General features: G+C 40.4%; 1 protein-coding gene across 1 annotated transcript in view; it reads left to right on the top strand.

Annotated features, from left to right (window-relative positions):
• The window catches only part of LOC122551725 (low-density lipoprotein receptor-related protein 1-like), a 1,910,187-nt gene that overhangs the window by 994,607 nt on the left and 903,114 nt on the right, over positions 1-12,466 (top strand). Inside the window, exons 13-14 of the mRNA XM_043694091.2 lie at positions 1,739-1,958; positions 3,622-3,820. Of these exons, the coding sequence (XP_043550026.2) occupies positions 1,739-1,958; positions 3,622-3,820 (419 nt within the window). The remainder of the gene's footprint in view (positions 1-1,738; positions 1,959-3,621; positions 3,821-12,466) is intronic.

Below are 12,466 nucleotides of genomic sequence, written 5' to 3'. Positions count from 1 at the left end.
GACCCGATATCCTCTCCTCCACCGCCAGACATAACACCCTCTCTGCCCCATAGGAGCCAACATACCCCCAACATCAGAGCTGACATGCTTCCTCTATATTTGCTGAGACTTGATTTACCCTCTTGTATCCAACTGGCGACCCATTGGGCAGCTGCTGTCAAAGTGGTTGTCTGTGATTCTGGACCTTTTTGTTTCAGAATACTGTAACCAGCAGCTATGAGAAAAGAGGCACTGTTTGCTTTTCCCTGACTGGACAATGAGGGAGCTGTTAGAGTGGAACCTCCTGTCAGAAGTGTGAAACTCTTTCATTGCATAAAAGAGAAGGAGCAGAGACAATCTATATATGACTGCCACTCCTTGGAAAATCTGGCCCTGTACTTTACTCTTGAAACAGTAGCTGAAGCATGCGTATTGAATAAATGTACAAGTTTGTACATGTATTGTGTGGTATCAACAGCAGGGAAGTGGTTCTCAAAGGAATGCAAGGGTATTGCTGTCAGTACTGCTAGCCCCATTACCGTCCCTCAGGAGACAGCACTTGATTCACGCATATGATGCATAGGAGGAGAGATCGATAATGTCTTGCCAGAGGCAGCATTGTGCAGATACTGATTCCAGCTGCATCAAGAGAATTTCAGGCTGACTGTACTTAGCATGCTTCAGCACGTTTTATCATCATTCAGCTTTGTCATAATTATTGGGACCATACGTTCTTTAATTCAGTCAAAAATATTGAACATTTAAGTGTAAAGAAAACCTATCATTTACAGATCCAACAAATATTCACAGGAAGTGTTTGTTAAAATTAAACTGTAGCAGTTTTGACTGTTAGATTTCAATAGCCAAATAATATAATTTTCATGAAACTTCTCTTATTAATAGCTAAAGGTTTCATTCGTTAACCTAAAATATATGTTAAATCAAAGTGAATGCACACATATGTTTATTGGACTAAACAACCTATACTTTCCCTCAGCAATTTTTTGGACAACAAAGAAAGAATGAACTTGAATGTGTGTAGTAAAGTAATTAGTTATTTTTAAATTTAAGAATATTCTTTAGAGTATGACTATCATGTTCCTGTATACTTTCTGTATATTATTTTAAATATAGTATACTAAATCATCTGTGACTTGTATAATTTAGAATTTCAGTGCAAGTTATAACTGCGACTGTATATCACATATGCAGATAATCAAAACTCTATTCCTTTTTGGAAACATGGCAAAAGAACTGTTAGTCAAAGATTTCAGAGAACACAGCATAGAGACTCTATCAAATGTAACTTACCATGTATACTCGAGTAATCGTCAAATATTTTTGACTACTTTTTAAGGTAAACTTTATGGAGTCGAATATTACATGGGTACTACTTTTGATGGGCTGAAATTCATGCTCGTCAAAATTCATACCATACCAATAGCAGAAGTACAATTGATTTCTAAATGAATGAAGAAAAAAAAAATTATGATAATTCTGAAAACCCTGGATGGAACACAACAACCAGCAAACTGGAAAGCTGGAAAGGAAAGTGACAGCTGGCACACTGACTCATAAACATTGATCTGTTATCTGTGAAGAACTAGGGTCGACTTATATATAAGATATATGGAAAATTCCATATATTTGGCCAAAAATCGGGGGTAAACTTTTACATGAAATTGACGTTACTATTGACTATTACGGTAGTGTATTGTTCACAACAAAAACATAATGTGTGTTACTGCTTTATGTGCAGATGGATGTACTGGACAGATTGGGAAGAGGAAGAAATAGACAACATGACAGGAAGAATTGAGAAAGCTTGGATGGATGGTTCCAATCGCCAGCTCTTTGTGACAACAATGATGCTATGGCCAAATGGTTTAACCCTCGACTATAACAATGGAATACTGTATTGGTGTGATGCGTACTACGATCACATTGAAAGGATTTTTTTAAATGGCACAGATAGAATGGTGAGTGCCCTTTCTTTTGTGCCATTGAAAACAACTATGCAATTCATGGCACTAAGATGCAAATTTAAAAAAAAAGATTTTACAATTAAGAGAATAATTTTTTAAAAAAACCCACCATCTTTTTTTAGATTAGATTAGATTTCTTACAGTGTGGAAACTGTCCCCTAAAATTAATTTAGTGATAGGAACTCAATGATGCACTTTTCCAACAGTTACGTTTCATGGAATTCTGCACAAACTAAATCAAATGAACAGAAAAGAGGCTCGTTAACTATAAACACCATTGCTTAGCTATTTAGTGCCCTTTACTTGGATGCTAAAAGGCCAATCTACCCTCGAGTATATTGGGCAGTAATTCATTACAGCTGGAAATGTACCATCAAATACACCAGTAATACTCAAAAACAGTGTACAGAGCATAAAGTGAAACAGTCATTATTTCCTTCCCTTGGGTTAACTCCAATCTATAAATGAAAATCACTACAGTCCACTTTCCTCACTAAGTCACAACCACTGATGGTGTGTTTATCTAGAGGGCCACCTTGTTTCAAGTGAGGTGCAATATTGATCTCAGCAGGTGCAGGAGTTGAAATCATGCTGTTTTGTATCACTAATCAGCCATCCAGCCAACTGAGCTAACCAAGCCAACAGATTAGCTTGCACTGTTCCCAGTGGATATACTCAGGAAAGCAGGTCTAATTTTGTGATGGACATGTAGGTCTGAAAGGGACTATCTTGTAAGATGCTATCAATAATGTATAATTTATGAACTATAGTAGCAGTGTTTTTAATAACTTTCCCATTTAAAATGCTAACCACTGCTATCCCGTACTCCCACACCCTCAATCACTGTTTGCCCCTCATCCACCACTGATGCCTTCACCTATCCTAGCCACTAGTTATTGCTCCCACCGCCACACCTTAAATCATTTGCCTAGCACCCATCTTTCTGTAACAGTAGATGAGGCCCAACCTTCAAGGGACTTCATTCATGAGCTGCCCTTATTCTCCACAGTTTTTTATCTGATGGAAATGATGCCCTGAGCCAAATACCAGGGGTGCCTCAGGTTCAGCATTACAAGCACACAGACTGACCACTGCACTCTCATTCACAGTCCCTGTCTGCACTGCACACACAGTCATGCAGCCTAATTTCTGTCCTAAATATTTCACATACATAGAACGTGGAATATAGAGCAGTACAGCACAAGTCAGGTCCTTTGGCCCTCGATGTTTTGCTGACCTTTTATCCTACTCTAAGGTCAAATTAACCTACGTATGCTACATTTTACTATCATCCGTGTGTCTATCTAAGAGTCGTTTGAATGTCCCTAATGTATCTGACTCTACTACCACTGCTGGCAGTGCATTCCACGTACCCACCACTCTCTGTGTAAAGAACCTACCTCTGACATCTCCTATACTTTGAAGAAAATATTACACTGAATGCTGGATTATATCATACTATCATATCACCATACATATTTCAGACAAAACATTATGCACAGCAATAATCAATTTTGCAAAATGTACTTAAAACACTTTATCCACTGATTTTTGTAACTATCAGTGATGTATGCATCCCTGACTTTGTTTTCTTTTTTTCCATCAAGTTCTATTAGCTTTTAATGTTATTTGTTTTTATGTTTTACACATATTACAGATAGTATATGGTGGGAAAGAAGTGAATCATCCCTTTGGATTGTCACATTATGGAAAATTTATTTTCTGGACTGAATACACAAATGGAACAATCTTTCAATTGGATTTAATATCAAAGAATGTTTCACTGCTTCGAAAAGAAAGGCCGCCATTATTTGGACTGAGAATCTATGATGCTCAGCAGCAACAACAGCTACAAGGTACTGTACATGTGGGATGCTAAAACAAGCTAATTATTTCATTTAATTGGACAATTCTTAAATTAATAGGTATGTAAGGACATGATAGATGTTATTTTGTAAATCTAGCTTTTAATTATTTCTTGTTACAAGAAGCTTAGTGGAGATAGCTGAACAAAATAATCAAAGAAACGTTAATCCAACATGATTTAAAAATCCTGTTAAAATGCAAAATAACAGAAGACACAGTAAGAAATCTCTCATGGGGTTTACTGTGAAAAATGTGGCACCTTGCAGGAGTGTCTGAGCAGTTATTTATGAATGAACAGCAACATATTTTTTGTGAAAACACAAACTGCAAGTGCCTTTTATTTTCATTTTTGACTTGTCTCACTCAGATGAGTTTCTAAAAATCATTCCAAATGGAAAATGGCACTATCGTGTGTCTGTAATATACAGAGTAACCCCTTCCTGGAAATCAACAAAACTTCCTAGTTCATGTTTAAATCCTGCTCCTTTCGTTGGGAAAAGATCAATTATAGACAAAACATTCTATTATATTAAAAATATGATATATGCAAACTATATATGCAAATGATAAAGGTTGAAAATACTCTTTGTTTCATAATCGTTTCACTGGATGGGTTTCTTTTTGCTTATGACAACTATTCTCACTGTTCCTCCTCTGTAGAGGTTTATTTATGTATGCATTATGTCGTTCTGCTTCAACAATTTTATTTTTATCTGTTGTCTGAATGCTTATCACGTACATCTTGCTTTTTTTGAGGATCAAATTGCCTATGTTTGTTTGCACCTACTACAGAGAACAAAAATTAGATAATCGCAGAATCTGATTGGAGGAGGGATGTCGATCTGATCCTTGCCAAAATGCAAACTGTGCTCAGAACAAAACAGGAGCTGATATTTTACCACGCCAGTTCTTATTTTCAATTGGCTGACAAAGTATTGTCTAGATATTTAATTTAAAACCAAGTAAAAATGGCAGGGAGAGTTGAAAACAGGCCTGCAGGAAGAGATTGAACTACTGTTCTTGGAGCTGCTGTGTCAAGAAGATTGGGTGTGGTGAATAAACTCTGTCATTTTGATACAAGCCAATTTTATACAGCTGCTGTAGACCAAATTCACTCTCTCTGTCCCTCGCAGGGAGGAAAATAACAGGACAGATAAAGTTTCATCTTTCAGCAAGCAAGTGTAGTGCCTAAAAGCAGGATTAAAGACCAAAGAAGTGAGTTTTTGAGGGCTTAGCTCAGTTTGTAAAAAAAGGGTAACACCAAACATGTCAACTCATATGAAATAATTGAAAAAATATGCTTTCTTATTAAAATTAACATCTCCTGTGATTTGTGAGTAAGGGCTGTAAAGTTTCTAGATTTAAAAACATAATTATCTTATATTAAACAACTGATTGTGATCTTTCTAAATTGTTCTCCACAGCATTACCGGAGAGCATGGTGTACTTTTGTTACGTTTAGAGTGGTATCTCTTAAAGGGATCCGTGCAAAGGAGCCAAGTACTCAGATATTGTCACATGGCTACAGGCTGTCTATACTGTAGTATGTAAGGCAGAGCATATGTTTGGAGATTACTCTACTGTAAACATAGGTTTAGTTGTAAGTAAAGCCACTAGAGATTTTCAATCCATTTTCTGGAGAAGAGCCATACCAAACTCAAACTGCAACAGATACTGGCAGATTTGCTGAGCTTCTCCTGCATTTTTGTGCTTGTAACAGAATCCATGTGTCCCATTTGCATTACTTTTAGACAACACATGAATATTATTACAAATTATAGCTGCAATCTCATGGTGTTGAAAGGTGAGGCAGTGGCTGGAAAGATTGCAGTAATCACATTAAGTAAGTGTACGTTTTGAGTAATGCAGTGATCCAAGGAAGACAGAGTGGTGGTACTGTTTGGTGGTTGCTGTGAGTGGTTGCAAAAGGCTTTTGTGGCAATAGCAGTGGTTCTAGAAGTCATTATACCAATGGTGATGTTTGGCCAATGTTTGTATCTTGGCCTGATGTCATGACTTGGCCTTAAGCATATTTCAATGAGTTGTAATCAATATTTCCTAGCAGGGCTTGTTTGTGAATACACTGAGCTGTTAACAGATTATCTAGGGAGGACCTTGACTTTGAGTTTTTGCTCAGTCTGATGGCAATTTGCCAGGGTGGGGTAGGAGTGGGGGAATGTCCTCAGCTTGTTTTATTGCCCAATGAATATGAAGAAAAAAAAGATCAAACCAACCTTCTCTTTCTGAATTACCAGCGCATGATCTCTGCTGGGAAGAGATCATTAAATGTGTATCTGTGTTTGAGCAAAGCCTTGCCTGTTTGTGTGTATGAAGCTATTGTGTAAAAATAAGATTCTGCTCTGAAGCCCATCATGGAAGAATAACTGACTGAAGTGCAACATGGATAGGAAATCAATTGAAATGCTGTCTCTGTAGGATGCCAATTAATCCCAAAAACTGAGCACAGAATCATGAGTCAAGAGCCCAGATTGGATGACTGAATAATCTGTTGACAGCTCAGCCCACTCACAAACAAGACCTGACAGTGGAGGACTGGAAGTGGGAGATGTGGAGGAATAAACTGTTCTGCGAATGTCCATAAAATGGAAGCATGAGGCAACTCAAAATATGAAGCACAACTGAACAGAACAATTAGGTGCCGAATGAGGCTAATTGGTCACATTAAGTCTGCTCCAACAATCAATAAGATCATGGTAGATCTGATTGTGGTGTCTTCTTTTCTGTTTAAACTTTTGTTTCTCTTCTTTTAAAAAAAAATCTTTCACCGCATGAGGGTGTTGCTAGCCAGGCAGCATTTATTGCCTGTACCTAATTGCTCAGATGGCAGTTAAGAGTCTTCCACTTTGAATTGGGTTTGGAGTCACATGTAGACCAGACCAGGTAAGGATGGTTGTTTCTTTCCCTAAAGAACATTAGGGAAGTTTATTTTTCCCAACAATGAACAATTGATTCATGGTCATCAGTAGACTCTTAATTCCAGAGTCAAAAGGTGTGGCACTACAAAAAGCACAGCAAGTCAGGCAGCATCCGAGGAGCAGAAGAGTCAATGTTTCAGGTATAAGCTCTTCATCAGGAATGTGAAGGGAGAAGGGGGCTGAGCAATAAATGGGGAGGGGGTGGGGGGGTTGGGGGTGTGTGGGTCAGACTGGACGGAAGGTAGATAGGAAGAATAGGTGGCTGCACTTGATTGTGACAGGTCTGTGAGGGCAAGGTGGGAAGGAAGATGAACAGTTAGGACAGGTCAAGAGGTCAGTGCTGAGTTGAAGGGTTGTATCTGGGATGAATTGGGGGGAGGGGAGATTTGGAAACTGGTGAAGTCAAGGTTAATACCCTGTAGTTGTAGGGTCCCAAGGCGAAAGATGAGGCGTTCTTCCTCCAATTGGCGGGTGGCTTTGATTTGGTGGTGGAGGATGCCCAGTATTTGCATGTCCTTGGGGGAGTGGGCAAGGGAGGTGAAATGGTTGGTCACAGGGTGTTGGGGTTGTTTGGTATGTGCAGATCAGAGATGTTCCCTGAACCGCTGTGTAAATTGGCCCTTGGTCTCCCTAATGTAGAGGATACCACATCGGGAACAATAGATGAAGTAAATTAGATGGAAGAATGTGCAGGAAAATCTCTTCTGGATTTGATATTATCCTTTAGGGTCTTGAATGGAAGTGAGGAGGAGGTATGGGTGCAGGTTTTGCACCTCGGTATTGCCCTGTTGACCTGACCTACCTGTCCATCTTTCTAGCCAGCAACTTGGAGACAGATGGAAGGTTCAAGGCAAGCTGCTAACTTAATGAGGAGGTGTGCTCTCCCTCTGTACATCAAACAACAACTGACCCAGAACACCAGAAATGTATACATAAGCAATTCAGCAAGCTCACATTTTAACCATGTCATAAAGACAGGTGCTGAGGGTCTGTCTTGATTGGCTAATTGGAAGGCTGCTAAGATGACAATGTTGCTTTCCCTCCGCCATCAGAATTTCCAATGTGAGGTGAATGGGTAATTTTAAAAGCATCAGCACCCCTTCTAACATAATGGATTTTGAGATTTTTCTTTGTCTCGAGCTGACTGGAAACAGATGGCTCATCTCCAAACATGCTGTGTCAGTTTTAGTTGTAAATCACACAAGCCTAAGTTAAACTCCATCTGCCAACTGTTTGTCCATAAATTCTTTATCCACTTTGCAAATTCCTGTTTTTATCTCACCATATTGGATACCTTACATTTTGCTCCAACCAGTCATTGAAACCCTAGGACTTCTCCTGGAGACACTCCATTGGTTGTGCATTTCCGTCTTGAAAAAGACCCATTAATCTCAAGTATGTCTTCTCTGTGTTCACCTATCCTCAAGCCATGGCAACATTGTGAGCTTCGATCTTGTGCAAGAAACTTTTAGAAGGCAACTTGCCTCCTGGAAATGCTAATACACCACAATCTTTAGCTGTTATGTCATAGAATCATAGAATCCCTGCAGTACAGGTAAAGGTCATGGAGCCCAACAAGTCTGCACCGATTCTCTGAAGAGTGTCCCACCCAGATCCACATCCCCCTGACCCCACATTTCCCGTGGCTAATTCACCTAACCGGCCACAACTTTGGACAGTGGGAGGAAACCAGGCCACCCAGCAGAAACCCATCCAGACACAGGGAGAATGTGCAAACTCCATGCAGATAGTTACCAAGGCTGGAATCAAACCCAGGTCCCTGGCACTGTGAGGCATCAATGTGAACCAGTGGATGCCAATGTGTTGCCCACATGTTCTCAAAAAACCCTTGTGTTTAAACTGAGTAGTGGGGGAGAGGACAACTGGAAATTTAAGGAGGAAGTTAAAGGAAAGTGAGAAGAAGAGAAGTTAAGACAATAGAATCAATGGAGCAGAAAACTCAAGAAGGGATCATACAGTATGGTCAAGTGAAATAGGGATTGATAGGAAGGGTGAGGGGAGTAACAAATTAAGAATATTATGTATGAATGCACAAAGCATAAGAAATAAGGATAAGCTTGAGGCTCAGCTGGAAATTGGCAGGTACAATGTGGGGATAACTGAGACGTGGCTTCAAGTGGACAAGGCTTAGGAAATCAATATTCAAGGCGATACGTGCTATCGAAAGGACAAACTGACAGGCAGAGGAGGTGGGGCAGCCCTGTTGGTGAGGAATGATATTCAGTCCCTTGCGAGGGGAGGTGGGGGGGCATAGAATCAGGAGTAGAGTCAGTATGGATAAAGCTGAGAAATTCTAAGGGTAGAAGGACCCTAATGGGAGTTATCTACAGGCCCCCAAACAGTAGTCTGGATGTAGTGTGTAAGTTGAATAAGGAATTGAAATTGGCCTGTCGCAAAGGTATTACTACAGTTGTTATGGGGGATTTCAATATGCAGGTAGACTGGGAGAATCAGGATTGTACTGGACCCCAAGAAAGGGAGTTAGTGGAATGCCTCCGAGGTGGATTCTTAGAACAGCTTGTACTAGAGCCTACCAAGGAGAAGGGCTTCCTGAAGAAGGGCTTATGCCCGAAACATCGATTCTCCTGCCCTTCGGATGCTGCCTGGCCTGGCCTGCTGTGTTTTTCCAGCATCACATTTTTCAATTCTGGTCTCCAGCATCTGCAGTTCTCACTTTCTCCTACCAGGGAGAAGGCAATTCTGGATCTGGCATTGTGCAAAGAACCAGATTTGATCAGAGACCTCGAAGTAAAGAAGCCATTAGGAGGTAGTGACCATAATATGATAAGTTTTAATCTGCAATTTGAGAGGGAGAAGGGAGAATCAGAAGTGTTAGTTTTGCAGTTGAACAAAGGGAGCTATGGAGCTATGAGGGAGGAGTTGGCCAAAGTTCAATAATCTAGCAGGGATGGCAGTGGAACAACAATGGCAGGTGTTTCTGGGTATAATGCAGAAGGTGCAGGATCAGTTCATTCCAAAGAGGAAGAAAGATCCTAAGGGGAGGTAGGGGTGATTGTGGCTGATGAGGGAAGTTAAGGAGTGTATAAAGATAAAAGAGAAGTATAACATAGCAAAGATGAGCAGGAAGATGGAGGACTGAGAAACTTTTAAAGAGCAACAGAGGATAACTAAAACAGCAATACGCAGAGTAAACATGAGGTACAAAGGCAAACAGGCCATAAATATAAAGGAGGATAGTAAAAGCTTTGTTAGGTATGTGAAAAGAAAAGAAATGGTTAAGACTAAAATTGGGCCCTTGAAGACAGAAATGGGTGAATTTATTCTGGGGAACAAGGAAATGGCAGAAGAGTTGAATAGGTACTTTGTACCTGTCTTCACTGGGGAAGACACAAGCAATCTTCCAGATGTAATAGTGGCTGAAGGACCGAGGGTAATGGATGAACTGAAGGGAATTTATATTGGCAGGAAATGGTGTTGGATAGACTATTAGGTCTGAAGACTGATAAGTCCCCAGGACGTGATGGTCTACATCCCAGATTACTTAAGGAGGTGGCTCTAGAAATCGTGGATGCATTGGTGATCATTTTCCAATGTTCTATCGATTCAGGATCAGTTCCTGCAGATTGGAGGATAGCTAATGTTGTCCCATTTTCAAGAAGGGAGGGAGAGAGAAAACAGAGAATTATAGACCGGTTAGCCTGACGTCAGTGGTAGGAAATATGCTGGAGTCAATGATAAAAGATGAAATTACGACTCATTTGGATAGCAGTAACAGGATATGTTGCAACTGGACTTTCAGAAAACCTTTGATAAAGTCCCACAGAGGAAGTTAGTGAGCAAAATTAGGACACATGGTATTGGGGGCAAGGTACTGACTTGGATTGAAAATTGGCTGACTGACAGGAAGCAAAGAGTAGTGGTAAACTGATCCCTTTTGGAATGGCAGGCAGTGACCAATAGGGTACCACATGTTCGATACTGGCACCGCAGCTGTTTACAATATACATTAATGATATAGATGAAGGCATTAAAAATAATATTAGCAAATTTGCTGATGACACAAAGCTGGGTGGCAGGGTGAAATGTGAGGAGGATGTTATGAGAATACAGGGTGACTTGGACAGACTAGATGGGTGGCAGCTGCATGGCAGATGCAGTTTAATGTGGATAAATGTGTGGTTATCCACTTTGGTGGCAAGAACAGGAAGGCAGATTAGGATCTAAGTGGAGTCAAGTTAGGTAAAGGGGAAGTACAATGAGATCTAGGTGCTCTTGTACATCAGTCAATGAAAGCAAGCATGCAGGTACAGCAGGCAATGAAGAAAGCTAATGGCATGCTGGCCTTCATAACAAGAGGAATTAAGTATAGGAGCAAAGAGGTCCTTCTGCATCTGTATAGGGCCCTGGAGAGACTGCACCTGGAGTATTATGTGCAGTTTTGGTCTCCAAATTTGAGGAAGGACATTCTAGCTATTGAGGGAGTACAGCGTAGGTTCACGAAGTCAATTCCCGGAATGACGGGACTGTCATATGTTGAAAGATTGGAGCGACAGGGCTTGTATACACAAGAGTTTAGAAGGATGAGAGGGAATCTGATTGAGACATATAAGATTATTAAAGGATTGGACACTCTGGAGTCAGGAAGCATGTTTCCGCTGATGGGTGAGTCCAGAATCGGAGGACACAGATTAAAAATAAGGGGTAGGCCATTTAGAACAGTGTTGAGAGAAACTTCTTCACCCAGAGAGTGGTGGATGTATGGAATGCTCTGCCCCATAAGGCAGTGGAGGTCAAGTCTCTGGAAACTTTCAAGAAAGAGATGGATAGAGCTCTTAAAGATAGTGGAATCAAGAGTTATGGGGATAAGGCAGGAACAGGATACTGATTGTGGATGATCAGCCATTATCATAATGAATGGTGGTGCTGGCTTGAAGGGCCAAATGGCCTTGTCCTGCATCTATTGTCTATTGTTTATTGAGTAGTAATCCTGAGATTATTACCTTTATAGTTCTACTTTCTAATTTATCCCCAAGTTGTTTGAAATTGCTTAGCGGTTCCTCTTTCATAATCCTACCTACTTTAGACCACAATAATTCAATTCTTTTCCACCCATTCCAAGTTCTTCTTCAGTCCAGCAGAGATGTCATAAGCCTTGGCACCAAGTAGGCAACAGACATATGGTGACTCTGTTTTTGTTGCAGAGAACAGGGTATTTTGTCTGAGCTATCCCCTATTAGGTCTAAATGTGTCTGAAGTCCTCACACATGAATTGAACTTTGTACTTCAGTGCTTTCACTATTTGGTTATTGTCTTTGCAATATGTGCTCTCATTCACATAAGGAGCAAGAACCTTGTACAGAGGAACCTCGATTATCCGAACATTTGATTATCCAATAAAATACTCCCCACCCATGTCGTTTGGATAATTGAGATTCCTCTGTACTTATTAGCTAAGGGAACTGGCTGAGACTTCTCCAAAGCTAGATTTTGGATCCCAATACCAGACTTTACTCACAGTCACACTCTTTGTACCTGACAATGAACTAACTTCAATGTGAATAATCTAAGGGATGTGACTGCCTCCTAAGATGCACTGTTGAGGTACTCTTTCCCTCTCCGCGACATAGCCCCAGCTCAGATTCCAAAGATTCTCAAGGATGCTGACTTGTTGTACATCCACCCACTCTCTCCCAATCACATGCTCCTGTTTGTTGTTTT

The sequence above is a fragment of the Chiloscyllium plagiosum genome, unplaced genomic scaffold, assembly GCF_037043375.1.
Source record: "Chiloscyllium plagiosum isolate Xiang-an unplaced genomic scaffold, Cpla_swu_hap1 HiC_scaffold_7, whole genome shotgun sequence".
NCBI lineage: Eukaryota > Metazoa > Chordata > Chondrichthyes > Orectolobiformes > Hemiscylliidae > Chiloscyllium > Chiloscyllium plagiosum.
Note: the sequence above shows the minus strand (reverse complement) of the source record. Positions and strands in the feature narration are given on the sequence as shown.